We start from the raw sequence: 13733 nt of genomic DNA on the forward strand, positions 1-13733 counted from the left end.
GGGGAGCCTGCAGGACACAGCGGCTCACTAAACAGCGACTCAGTGACTGAATGAGTAAATGAGGGAACGGATGAACCAGCGAAGAGGTTCAGGTCTGGAGGATATTCAGGATCCTGGCACCATGCCTGCATGGTCCCCTCAGTGTCCCTTCACTGGCCTGTGGCCTGGGGACACTGGCGTCCCTGTAAAACCCCTTCCTCGGGGTCTCTCTAGGAGTGCCCTGACGGATATTGACAAAAGTCACAGTTTTGCTCATCAGGGGTAGGGTCTGCTCTTGACCCTGTCTGGTTCTCATCTCCACCGCTGGGCTGGCCTCAAGGCGAGGGCAGCGGACCACTGGCCTGAGCAGCCCAAGCAAGAACAGAGCGAACATCCCTCCAGGAGTCTTGCAGCCGGGCCAGAGGGCTCGGGGCCTGCCCTCCAGCGTTTCACAAGGACAGACAGACCAACTGACCGATGTGGGGCCAGTCCCCGCAGCTGTCACAGCAGCCCTCCGGAGCAGGCCGGGAGCACAGCAGGGAAGGGTGGGCTCGGCCGCTGGGAGGACGTGGACCTGGCTCGGCTCTGCCCTACCGGAGGACTACGAAGCCAGACAAGTCACCCCACCTCCCTGAGCCTCGCTGGCCACCATAGATAACCACCGCGGGGCCGAGGGTCCAGTGAGGCCACGACAACATCTGGCCCATGGGGAAATGCTCAACAAAACTCGCTGCTGGCTATCACTTACGTCTCTGTGCCCCGTGAGGAACTGCTGGGTGGGGTCACCTCCTCTCTGGCCATTTTATGGCTGTGGGGACCGGTGAGATGGGAAGCTCCAGCACCCCCGGAGGAGTGAAGAGTGTGGATCGTGTGTGTGTGTGTGAGCACGTGTGAGGTGCGTGTATGTGTGAGCGTGGTGTGTATGTACACCCACACGTGTGAGACCACATGTATGTATGCGTGTGTGCGTGCAAGCTTGTGGGACACTGTGTGTACAGGCGTGGGCGTGTGTGTGCCCATCTGTGTGCACGCACCCCGCACATGCGTGGAGGGGCTACGCTGAAAGACGGTGCGGACCTGCCTCTGTGTAGCCTTCAGCGTCAGTGGACTTCTCCCTACCGTCCTCTCAGGCCTCCCGTCACCGCGACGCCCTTCACTCTGGCGAAGCCACCGCTCCCCACTGAGTCTTTGTCGCCCCCCACCCCTGGCCCCCCAGGAGCCTGGTGCAGAGAAAACACCAGCATGTGGAAGAGATGCAGCCGGCGGGTCCTGAGCAGGAGGTCCCACTCCTGGGGCAGAAGGCCTCACCACAGGGAGCCAAACCCCGGGCTGGGGTCCACTTCACTGTCACCAGTGCCCAGCAGGGTGGGTATCAGCCCAAAGCCCAAGGTCACGCGGATGCAACACTCTCAGACCCCACCAGGCGGAGCCACGGGCCCATCTCCACACCAGGCCCATCTCAAGCTTCTGGTTTTAAGAACCCACATTTCAGACCAAATCTGCACGCAGGGCGTCCTCTGCAGCTCAGCCCGGGGAAGGGCTGCTGGTTTCGGGCTCCTGGGCTGGCTCTGGACCGGACAATGATGGTGGGCTGCTCAGAGCATGGGGCTGGAACCCCCCACCCTACGCCCATCCTGCTCCTCCACCCCCCACGCCGAGGGGGTCCTGCCCCTGGGCCCCAAGCTGACCTGAGGAGCAGCCAGTGAGGGGTGGTGGGGGTGGGGGCTGGTCCCTGCCCAGAGCCCTGAGTGCCACCCTGGGAGGGAGGCCGAGCTGAGGCCACACTCACCTTTCCAGCCCTGAAGACATCTCTTCACTAAACTCTGAGCTCTCACTACTGCCTGGAAAAGGAACACAGATCAATGAGCGTGGCAGCCTCGCGGAAGAGGGGCCAACCCCAGAGGAGTCTGCTCCCCTGGGTCAGAAGGCCCAGGCCCCTGAGCTCCACAGAAGTGCCACTCAAACGGCTTTCCGACCCGGTGGGCCTCCGTGTGACTTGGGGCTTTGCTGCCGCTATTTCTGACGCCCTCTCCTGGGAGCATCGAAGAACCAGCCCCTCCCACCGTTCCCGGTAGGCCCTCCGCTCCCTTCCCTCTGTGAAGGCGGCAGCGGCGGCCTGCCCACTGGCCCACCGGGCTCAGTGTCCCTCGGCCTCTGTGCTGGGCTGGCCTGACCCCACCACGGCCTCCCTCCTGGCCCAAGTGACCCAGGGCTAGAACAAGCCTCACTTAGTGAGGACAGGGGCTGAATGAGCACCTCCTCTCCCAAGGGCCAGGAGGATCACAGACAGAAGCCTCGAGGGAGCGTACACAAGAGAGGGGTTCCGCCTCGCCCAGGCTGCCCCTCCGGCGTGGACCGGGACACCTGCTCTCCAAGGCCTGGCTCTGGCCACAAGGACACCCGTCCCTGCACACCACCAAGTGCCTCTGTGCGCTCTCAGGACTCGGAGGTGCCTCGGCTCAGCTCTCTGTCCGGGCTGCCTGCTGGCACCCAGGCTGGCCCGCGGGAAAGGGGGAGGGAGGAGGTCTCGGGCCCCTTGGGAGTCACTGAGTGGCGAGGGCTCCAAACAGGGCACACGTGCACATGGTTCCCGGGCTTTCAGCTCTGAGCAGAAAAACATCGGAGTTTCCCAAGAAGGGGAGCCAAGAACCAACCTCTTGACCTCCTGCCCGGAAGCTGGACAGCCCTGTGCCGGACTCCGCTCTCTGTCTCAGGACAGCAAGGCCTGGGGGTTACAGGCCCAGTTCAGAAAGGTTTCCCGGATGGAAAGCAGCTGTCCTGCCGTCCAGCTGAATGCTCCGGGTCTGGCACTTCTCAGAATGATTCCTCACAACTTCACCCCCATCCCATTCCAGGCTGCTTCGAGGGAAGGGTTCCACAACCAGACGGTGGGCCCCTGCACACTACAGCCTTTCTGGAGAGATCCATAACTCATCAGCATACTCCAGTCTCTCGGAGCGGCCCTGCTTACCTGGCGCACCCAGCCTTTCCTGAACACACTGACCCCAGAATTCTCCCCCACACGCTGACACCTATGAGCCACAGGCTCCACTGTCCTAAGCTGTCGGAAACCCCGGACTGGGTCCAATCAGGGTAACCTCCTCCCAGGTGAGAAGGCAGATGCAGACCTTGCTCGTCACAGCCTTTCAGGGGGGAGGGCGGGTGGGAGATGGCTGCCCCTGTGGTGACACGGCCTCAGAGACCGGGACGTGTGACACGTGATTCCCACCCTTCCCCTTCCTCCGCCTTCCTCCTGCTGCTCACGGGCCCCCCACCCTGCAGACCTCGCCAGATCAACCCCCCAGCCTGGCAACCGTCTAAGCCACGCCCAGCCCTGGGAGGGCTCGCAGACAGACACACAGACACACAGACCACGGAAGCACAGGCACACTGAAAGGGCACAGCCAGTGAGAGTGTACTTGTCTGATGGTAGTAGTGACAGGTGGCCTGGGCACTGCAGGGTGACAGGCCTGTGACCAGAGCTCAACAATGTCCTCAGCTCTGCCTCCAACCTCTCTCCAGCCCCCTCGGCAGCTCGGTCTCTGTTCCTTCCACGGACATGAGTGCCGCTTCTGACTGAGGCTCAGACATGCAATTTTATCCCTTGAAGATCAATTTTTCATCCTAACTCTGGCTTCTCGGTGTGAAGACAAGTACACGAGTGAGAACCCGGTGGCCCACCCCACTGCTGTCCCCAGGCACCTTCCCCCGCTTGGCACTGCTGGGGTCGGGGCTTGTGGGGACAGGAGCTCCGCCAGGGCAGCAGCCGGCCTCTCGAAGTTGCCAGCCAATGACAGCGGGTCTCGGGTCTGTGTCTGCTTCCTTCCACCTGCCTGCCGCGCTCAGGGCAGGGTGAGGACACCCCCGGGGCGCTTCGGGAAGCAAACCTCCTCCTGGGGGGGAGCCCTTTCTGCAGAGGGTGAGGGGCCACCGGGCGCTGCACAGTGACAGAGACAGACACGGAGCACACGTGGCACTGTGGCCCGCCTGCTGTCGTGTGCAGGCCGGAGACGCTTACCTAGGGAGAGTCCATTGGTGACGGCAGAGGAGGAGGCAGGGGCGAGGCCCCTGCGGGGGCTGCGGGGCTCTAGGACGCTGTCGTCCAGCAGGTGCCTCGCCTTCTCCGACGGGAATGTCGCACTTTTACTCTCAACTACACTCAACTGACACATCATACTGGAAAACGGAAAGGAAGAAAGAAGGCAGAGCTCCTTATCCGTGGAGCCACAGTGAGGACGCCTGCCCTGGGGTCCTGAGCACACGGAGCAGCCGGAGGAAAGAGGCATCCACCCAGAACCACGGTTCAAGGCCAGGCTCGGCCTTATCTCATGGCGTGACCTTGGGCAAGTCACATCCTTTCTCTGAGCCTCAGTTTGTCCATCTGTCAAATGGGGACTACGGATACTAGCCCTGTCTGTCTCTTAGGATGATTCCAAGGCTCATGTGAGTGGGTCGTGTTTGTGAATGATGGAGCCACACGAGTGAAGGGACAGCGTGAACCTGTGGGCGGTATGCTTGGTTCTGGAGTCACACGTCTGGTCCAAATCCTTGTTCCAACCTTCTCCTCACTGCAAGGTGCTTCACCTCATTGAGCCTCCTAGGACTCATCTTACATGTATAATACGGCCCCCACCTCGGAGGCCTGTCGGGCTCGGTGACAATGCCTGACAGGCACATAGCGGAGTATCTGACACAGAGCAAGCTCTAAACCCTCAGACAGCAAGCTTCTTCCCCTCCAGCCTGTGAGCTGGCTGAGGCCTGTGATTTAGTGGTGGAAGAAAGGAAGCGAGGGAGGGAGGGAAGAAGAGAGGGAGGAGGGATCCAACGGTTCGAGGGCCTGTGCCCAACACCCCATCCCCGAGCTGTTGGCCCAACAAGGCTGGTGAACTGGTGGCAGGTTCACTGCTCTGCAGGCTTTCTGAAGCACCTGGCAAGCAGAGACTCTGCCCCAAAGTGGGCAGGGGCCTTGAGACACTTGGTGATGCCCTGGATGACTGTCACGGTGTCCACTAGGCTCTGGAGCGTTCCCCAAGGGAGGCACTAACTGAGCTTGGCAAACCTTCTGGAATCCAGTCACTGCTGCCCTGGGCTTCCCTGTATGCCTTCCCCATTGGCTCCCGAGCCAGTGATCCCTGTCGCCCGGATGCAGGCTGTGCCGCTGCAGACTGCTCCCCCGCCCTTTCCGCCCCCCCCCCTCCACCAGCTTGTGCCAGCCTGAGAGGAGGCTCCCAGGAGGCAAGCAGTCCCAGCAGCCCTGGGGCCCACGGGGGCTCGCTCGGTCACCCACTTGTTTCCCAGGCTGTGGCTCTTCCGGTGTCTCGGGACAGGGGGTGTGGGGAGGCTACCGGCCACAGACGCGTCGGGACAGGTGGGCCGCCGGCTGAACCTCGCAGAACCGGAGCCAGCGGAGGGGCCTGTGAACAGAGCAGAGAGAGAGAGAGGGATGAGAGTGGGGGGCCGGGCTGGGGAGGCTCAGAGGAGGTGGCCCCCGGCGGGGCAAGGCACCTGGCTCGCTGTTGCAGGTGGGGCCAGGGTCACACAAGGTTTCTATTCAGGAGACACAGACCCCGAGCCAGCAGTATAACGAGCCTCTGAAAGGACTGTCAAGATGGCCAGTGTCCTGCTCTGCATGGGGCCCCGTGACCCCAGTGGCACCGGCTGATGCAGGGGAGAATGTGCGGATGGAGATGGGTGGATGTGAGGACAGGCAGGCTGGCCTGGGTTCCCCACAGCAACACTTATCCGGGGCCACCCAGCTGGGTGACAGAACAGGGACTTCACAGTACATTTCTGAGTCCACATCCAGTGACCTGGCCCCGTGTGCCTACAGCTGCTTTCTGTTCTCGGCCTGCTCACTCAACAGAAAGGGATGGGCGGCTTCTCAGAGGAGGCGGTGGGTTGACCAAGATAGGGCCCGGCTAGGGAGGCAGGGGTCGAGACCCCAGGCCTCTCAGCTACTGCCTGGTGACCAGGTTACTTAACTCGTTCCCTAAGCCTCAGTTTCCTTGTCTGAAAAGTGGGACTAACTCAGCTCACCCCGCAGGTGGCTGGGAGCTCATGAGGTCATGAACACGGAATTTCACAGATGGCGCTTCTACTTGTTTTATTAGGACACTTATTACCATGTCCTTCTCAGCCCTATTCCTGGGGTCACTGGGAAGTCACGAGAGCCAGAGGCCAGGGCCTCAAGCCACACTGAGTGCCGGATGCAGAGACTGAGGCAGAATCTTTCACGTGGCCATGTCTGTGGCTATCTTTTGAGAGGCGTGGCCCCGACCACAATTGTCCTCTTTCGTTTCTGTGGTTTGGGAAGGGACATCTATTTTTTTTTTTAATATTTATTTAATCTTGAGAGAGAGAGAGAGAGAGACAAAAAGCAGGAGTGGGGGAGGGGCAGAAAGGGAGAGGGAGAGCGGTCAGCACAGAGTCCAATGCAGGGCTTGAACCCACAAACTGTGAGATCATGACCTGAACCGAAGTCTGCCACTCAACCAACTGAGCCAGCCAGGTGCCCCAGGAAGGGGACATCTTTAAGGGAGGTGACCCCAGGTGCTAGCCTAGCCTTGGCCACCTGGGACAGACACCGCAAATAGGAGCCCGGACTTCCACTGAGAAGCTCGGCCATACCAAACACACACGCGGGGGAACTGGGGGAATTCTCCTAGAGGGCCTGTGAGGCCCAAGGTCCACCCGGGGCTTCAGACCCTCCACCCCATGACGCCATAGATGGACTAGGGGCCGGGGGGCTCCCTGGTTCTCCAGCATGCTTGGCTCATGCTCATTTTAAATCCCAAATAACGAGCCCTGTTCCCAGCCTGTCACTGCAGGAAATCTAGGTCCCTTCTGGCCCTTTGGAAGGTTCATAAGGCGGGACCTCACACCACCCGGAGCGCCAGCTTCCAGCTCCCAGCTGTTGGGTTCTCACCCCTGCCTCCCCTCCTCACCCCCACCCTGTACACACACCTCCTCCCTCAGACCCCCGGGCTACACCGCCAATCCCTCTCTCCTTAAGCCCCCTCCCTTTCCAGTGACACCACCCTTCCGCCTCCACGAGAAGACCGTGGCTGTCAGCTCAGCCTCGCCAGTGCCACGCATGCCCCATCCACACGTGCACTCCTGCTGGGCCTGGGGCTCGGCACACCTCTCCTCCCCGGGCCTGCCTGTGCCCTCTGAGAAAGCATGCCATCGCCTCCTCTCTCCTTCTGGTCCCTTCCCCAGCCTCTAAACACATCGTCATCTCCCGTTTTCTGTGGAATAGGGTCCCTTGGCCCCGTGTTCCTCCTGGCCAGTCGCATGTCCTCAGAGGACTGTGCTCCTCAGAGCTCTGCCTCTGACCCCACGCCTTCTCCCCGCAGCCTGCAGCATCTGGTGCTAGTGGCCAGTCCTTCTGGAAACGGCTCACGTCGCAGGTGTCCGTGCTGTCTCACTCCCGCCTCTCCCCGTGCCTCTTCGCCACTGTAACTGGCTCCTCCGTGGGCTCTTTACCCTCCAGCTGGCGCTCAGGTTGGTGTTTCCTATACAGGCTTCCCTCTTTGGCTCTGGTTTGGTTTGATGTTAACTCTCCAGATAGGCTTATGGCTCTTAAATTTGTCCCGCAGCCCTCTTTTCTGAACCCGAGACCAATACACCCAGGATGCTTCTGTCTGAACGTTCTACGCAGTTCTGCTCAGTGCCGGTCGGACCCAGAACCTCCTCCTGTATTCCAACAGTGGACACTCTGTCATCTGGCCTGGAGTGTCGGGTCGTCTTGGCTTCTCCCAGACTGTGACTGGTCTCTCCTCTTCATAAAAAATTTTATTTTAATGTTTATTTATTTTGGGGACAGAGAGAAACAAAGCATGGGCATGGGAGAGGCAGAGACAGAGGGAGACAGAATCTGAAGCAGGCTCCAGGCTCTGAGCTGGCAGCACAGTGCCCGACGTGGGGCTTCCATTCACGAGCTGTGAGATCATGACCTGAGCCAAAGTAGACACTTAAACTACTGAGCCACCCGGGCACCCCTCTCTTCTTACCTCCTCTTTGCTGACCATACACAATCACCAAGGCCCCTAGATTCTGTACATCCCCATCCACATCCATCTCTCATGTCACCACCTGGGCTGGGTCCCCTCTACCTTCTTCCACCTCCTGACGGATCCTCTGAAACCCATCCCCCATACAGCTCCGTGAGCGTTTGACAAAATGAAAAGCTGGGCACGTCAATTCCGTGCCTGAAACTGCCCGTGGTGTGGTGTTCAATGCTGCCTGAAGTCAAGCTGATCTAAAAGTCCTGACGGAGCAGTGAAGGGAGGAAGTGGCCAGGACAGTTGTTAAGAAGGGCAGAACAGGCCTGCGCCTACCAGAGATCAGAACGAAACACAAAATGGTAGGAATGCACCTAGTTTGGTGTTGGGGCAGGGACGGAGAAACAGTTGGGTACATCGGAAGGGAGAGCCCGGCCTCGCTTCAGGACGGTGGGTCAGTGGGGCAGCGAGGGCGCGAGAACCGTCGGGCTGTGGGGAGAAGGTTGGAACCTTCTGTTACACAAGTGGATTCACGCCACTAATGGGAAAAGCAAAAACGCGAAACTACTGGGAAAAGAAATCTAAGAGATGATCTTGGTGACGCTGGGAAAAGAAACAAAAGCATAAGCCTTGAAGTACAAAAAAAATTTGAACTGATTACATAAAAATCAAAACTTCTGCACCCAAACAAACAAACAAAAGCAAAAATCAATGTTGAAAGGCAAACTGTACTCTGGGGAGGAGGGATCGTGTCACCCACGCTGCCAGCAAATGATTCGTGTTGAGATACATAACAAACTTCAAATATCAGTAAGAAAGAGGCAAACCACACAGAGAAAATGGGTGAAGGACACAAACGAGAAATTCACAAAGGACGAAAACGCCACGTGACCAATAACCACAGAGAGAGATGCTGACCTCACCGGTGATAAAGGGATGCAGACTGTAGAGTAACAGTGAGAAAAAACTCTTTCACCATATTAGGTTGTCAAAAATCAACTAGCCTGACAACATCAAGTGTTGGCTAGGATGTGGAAGAACGGACTCCCAGGGGTGCCAAGTATTTGGAAAGCAGTTAGCTTTCCAAGATGCTCTGCCTTTGTGACCAGGCGATTCCAATTCCGGGTTACCCTCCGGAAGCTCCTGCACGTGCCACAGGAGCCAGGAGACACATTTATAAGGATGCTCCGTGCAGCACTGTGACGGCAGCAAAAAGGTGGGCGCAATCGACTTGCCCCTCGGGGGAAATGGACAAATGAGCTGTGCGCCATTCACCCAACAAATTCTACAGAGCAGAAAACAGTGAAGAAACTGGATTTATAGGAATCAATACAGATTATATCCTAGAAGCCTAGGCTCAGTGGAAATGGCAAGGTGCAACGAATGTTTACACTGAGGCATGATGCCATTTTTGTACACCTTGTAAGACACACAAAACAATACTACCATATAAAAAACCTGCACGGGAAAAACACAAAGTGGTGTCAGGAGAGTAGAAACCTTTGTGGTGAAGAAAGAGGAAGGACGGGGTAAGGGGGACTTCTGCTCTAGCTATAGTGCTATTTTACTTAAAAAAATATAAAATATGGCAAATGTTAATTTCTGTTAAATATGGATAGTGGGCCCAATGGGTGATCTCTATGCCACGATTTAAAATGAGAATACTTTAAGAACACATGGATGCCGACTGTGTGCCAGGGGCTGTGCTGGAATCTTCCATTTGCCCTCCAGATTCGTCCTGCGCCCTTTTCCATCCTGTGCCATGAACTGGGAGCTGGGCTCTGGGGCCTCGGTCAGTGGGCTCCCTTCCCTCTGGTTCCTCGTTGGATCAGGCCTATGGGGGAGCTGTGGCCAGAGACGGGGGCGGGGCGAGGAAGGGAGGAGAGAGGCAATGGCATCATTTCCTCCAGACTCTCCTTCGGGGCCACCCCTGGGAGGCGGCAGTTTCCCCAAGTCCTCTCTACTCTGGTTTTCATAACCGCTGTCTCCCTGCACTCCTGTTCCAGCGTTGGGGTGCTGAGATGTCCTAGGGGTTCCTTCCACCCTGCCCACGTCTTTATAAGGAGCCCCTTTCCGAAGCTCTACGCTGATCTCCCCGCTGGACTGTGCCATCTGCGTCCTGCTGCAGCCCTGCGGCACCTTCACATCTAACCCACACGGCACCCCTCTGAGGTCTGCATATTCGCCTTAATTCACAAGTGGGGAAGCAGCAGCTCAGGACGTTAAGCTTCAAGGGCAGGGAGCTGGTTGGCTAGGCAATCAGGTTCAAGTCTAGGCGTTGTGAATCCATGGAGCAGACACCTGGGCCCACCTCCCCACCACCTCCCCACCACCTCCTCCAGGAAGCCCTTCCTACCACTGGCAGGGTCACAGGGGAGCCAAGGCCAGACCATTGTGGCCTTGCTCCTGGACCCGGATAGGGCTAGACATCTTCCTGAGAATTTTCAGATTTGAGCCTAGAACACGTCTGAGGACAGTCACTTTTTCCCAGATGGGCAATAAAACCTAGACATTGTCAGTGGCCATGTTTCCTGCTGGTGGAAGAGAGTCCTGCTTCAGTCGTTCCTGAGCCCGGGGCCGCGTCCTCCATCCCTGGCCGCTCAGCCCTTCCCGGACCCCACGAGCCAACAGCTCCCCTTTTGGTTGAGGCAGCCGGAGTCTGTCTCACTGTTCGCAGCCCCAGGAACCTGGCCTCATCACACCGCCTCCTGGGGGGCTGCCTGGGTGACAAGGTCCGGCGGCAGGACACCCGGGAGGCTGCTGGAGGTCCCACTTCCAGCCTGCACGTGGCGTCTCCAAAAGAGGCTCTGACAGCCCACGATAAGGAAGCCAGAGAGGCGGGGCCTGCACCTCACCGGAAAGGGTGGCCTTTGAGGAGTGCTTGGAGGTACAGAAAGTGTAACTAGGCTTCATGTGAGTGTGCGTTTTCCTGGCAAGGAGTTCCATTCTGTCATCAGCTCTGATTGTTAACTGGAGAATGTACCAGAAGCATCTGGAGAGTCGGGGGAGAAATGGAGTTTCTTGGGCCCGCCCAGGAGGTTCTCATTTCATTGGCCTCAGGAGGGTCTGGGCCCGGCTCTCCAGGTGACTTGCACGTGCACCCCGGAAGGCCTTCTGCTCCATGGCAGCTGGAGGAGGGCCCCCGTGCGGTGGCTCCAGGGAGGAAAGGGAAGCATGGAAGCCCTCCTGCTTTGTTTTTGTTTTGCGCCTATTGCTCAATCCAAGTCCACGCAGAGGGCGGACTTGGCCTTGTTTATCAGCGGCACGGCCGTGGGATTACACCGCCTGAGTCACCCTGGCTCCCGCCCTGGGTCCCGAAAGTCTTCTGTAAAGGTCAGCTCGCACCGCTCCTCCCCCTGTGGTCTGAACTGGAACTTGACTCCCGGTGTTGTTGTAGGAATAATAATAATGGCGATAATTAAGGTTGAGTGTTCGCTGCCCTCCACGCGGCGGGTGGGGGGTCCCTAGGTGAGAAAGCCACAGAGTACACAGCTGCCACGTGCTGGGGGGGCGGGGGCTTGCAGTTCAAAGGTCAGGCAGAACCCGAGGCAGAAGAAACACAGTGACACATGTGCGGCGATCTGGTGAGTGGGAGGGACTTCCGTGTTGGGGAAGGTCCCATTGCTACTCTTGCTCATGAAGGTGGAGATGGCCGGCATCTATTATGCACCAGCTGTGTGCCAAGCTTGTATGAGCACTTCCATGTGGACTCCTACACAGTTGGTAATTTTACAACTGCCATTTTAAAGGGACATTCCAGGACATGTTGGGTCATGCGCTGGAGGGGTGCTGGCTTTGTTCCCTCAGCTGCCCATGCGTGCTGCGCTGTGCCTAGAGAGTTGGACTCTCTGAGGCTCTTCCGGGAGCTTCCTTGGCTTTCCCGCTGCCTCCCTTTCTCACCTGCCTCCAGATGGTTCCCAGATTCTGGCTTTTCTGCGCTTCCGGACTCACCCTTGGTTTCCTCTGCTGGGCTCCTGACTCCCCCCTCCAGGAGAAGGCCCAGACCTGCCTCCTTCTTCTTGCTGCTTTGGATGGCCTTGGGAGGCATGCCTGGCCTCAGATGGCCCTCAGCCGGGTTGAGGAAAGGGTGGGGGGCCCAAGCTGAAGAAGCTGGGATCTCCCTGGGCCAGGCGTCCAAGCTGAGGCTGCTCCGGATGGCCTGGGTCTCGGCCACTCCCACCCCCTGCATTGTTGGTCACCAGCCTGAGCTGACGCTGAAGCAGAATTTCCATTCAGTTGGGACCTACGAACGGGGGTGGGTTCTCTGCCAGCAAGTGACATTCTCTGCTGAGAGGCCTCACGTTCCTGTCCCACTAATCCCGGGGTGGCCACCACGTGACGGCACCAGGGAACACGTGTCTTCCGGGACAGTTTCTGAGCTGGGCAGCTGGCACGTTTGTCTCACGTCCGCTGGGGCAAGGGCAGGGGTGGGGGGAGTGATAATGGCCCAGGGTTCTGGCCTTGCTTGGCAGAGCGTGGTCCCTGCTGCCCGGCCCGATATGGCACGGACAGCTGGAAAAACTGACCGTGTGGCTTGACTATCTCAGAGGATTGCTCTATTTTTCCTCCGCATAATTTTTCCATGAATAATCTTTAAAGCTCTTTAAGTGGCTGTTTCTTTAGCAGTTTTATTGGAACATATGAGTACTGACAAGTCTCTGTGGGGAACGAGATATCATGTTGAGAAAAAAAAGTCTGGTTTTCATTACATTTTTCTCAAGAAACCAACAGGCTGCCCAACAGACCATTCATGGATTGGAAGAGAAAAGAGCAGGGGCCTCCTCATAACGGCGATGCACAAGACGGAGTGAGGGTGACGACTGGTCCTAGCTCAGGACTCGAGAGCCTGGAGGCAGGCGGGCCTGGGCTCCCGTGCTTTCTGCCACTTGCAGGCTGAGTGACCTTGGGAAAGTCACCTCTCTACCTCACTCTACATCTGCACCACAGGGACCGAGGTCCCACCTGACAGCCTCCTTGGAAGGAGGAAAGGATCCAACATCCCGCCCTCCTTCCTGCGGCACACGTTTCCTGGCTCCGTGCCGGCCCCGAGCCAGGGGCTGGTCAGCCACGCTGGATTACAGGGCTGCCATTCTGCTTTCGTGAGGTTTACAGTCAAGTGGGAGAGAGACAAGCAAGCAGATGGTTACACCCAGGAGGGACACATGCTTTGATAGGAGGAAAAGAACTAATAAACGTGCTAATAGCGAAAACTACACCGATAGTGTAACCACCGGGACGATAATGGTGGAGGTAACGGTAACAGCCGACCGTCTTTGTGCATCCCCAGGTGCTAGCAGCTGGGCTAAACGCTTCGTCCATGGGAGCTCACTGAAAAGCCTGGCGAGAACACTGCCTCCCGGGCACTGGTGTTAGCTCAGCGCTCTGATGTGGGACCCGGGCTCAGGAGATTTAGGGAGCTCGCCTGGGCAAGCAGCCGGTGCCCAGGGGAGCCGTGAGCAGGGCATCTGAGAACACAGGGAGGTCAGAGAGGAGCTGAGGGTCTGACATCCAGGCTGGCCTAAGAGACCCAGCCTACGTAGCAGGAGCAGCAAGAGCAGAGACAATAGAACCTCCTAGAGAAACTGCAGGGAGTCAGCCATCGAAAGAGCTAAGGGCGCATGGGGGCGGGGGCAGCGGCTGCGGGCCACCTGAGGAGCTTGGAGTGTAAGGAGGGAAGGTGTAGAGATTTTTAGGAGGGGCGGAGAAGTGCTCAGATTCGCACCCTAGAAAGCTCACTCTGGCTGGAGAAGC

At 58.1% G+C, this 13733-nt stretch overlaps 1 protein-coding gene across 7 annotated transcripts in view; it reads right to left on the reverse strand.

The window, feature by feature from the left end:
* The window catches only part of RALGPS1 (Ral GEF with PH domain and SH3 binding motif 1), a 242937-nt gene that overhangs the window by 22691 nt on the left and 206513 nt on the right, over positions 1–13733 (reverse strand). For 4 of the 7 annotated variants that reach the window (XM_029920466.1, XM_029920465.1, XM_029920464.1 and 1 more), the window contains exon 11: positions 5267–5393. In XM_029920466.1, coding sequence (XP_029776326.1) covers positions 5267–5393 — 127 coding nt within the window. Of the gene's footprint in view, positions 1–1768; positions 1821–3997; positions 4156–5266; positions 5394–13733 lie in introns of all 7 variants that reach the window. The other 3 variants (XM_029920461.1, XM_029920460.1, XM_029920462.1) reach the window with 1 other exon arrangement.

This window comes from Suricata suricatta, chromosome 13, assembly GCF_006229205.1.
Source record: "Suricata suricatta isolate VVHF042 chromosome 13, meerkat_22Aug2017_6uvM2_HiC, whole genome shotgun sequence".
Classification (NCBI taxonomy): Eukaryota; Metazoa; Chordata; class Mammalia; order Carnivora; family Herpestidae; genus Suricata; species Suricata suricatta.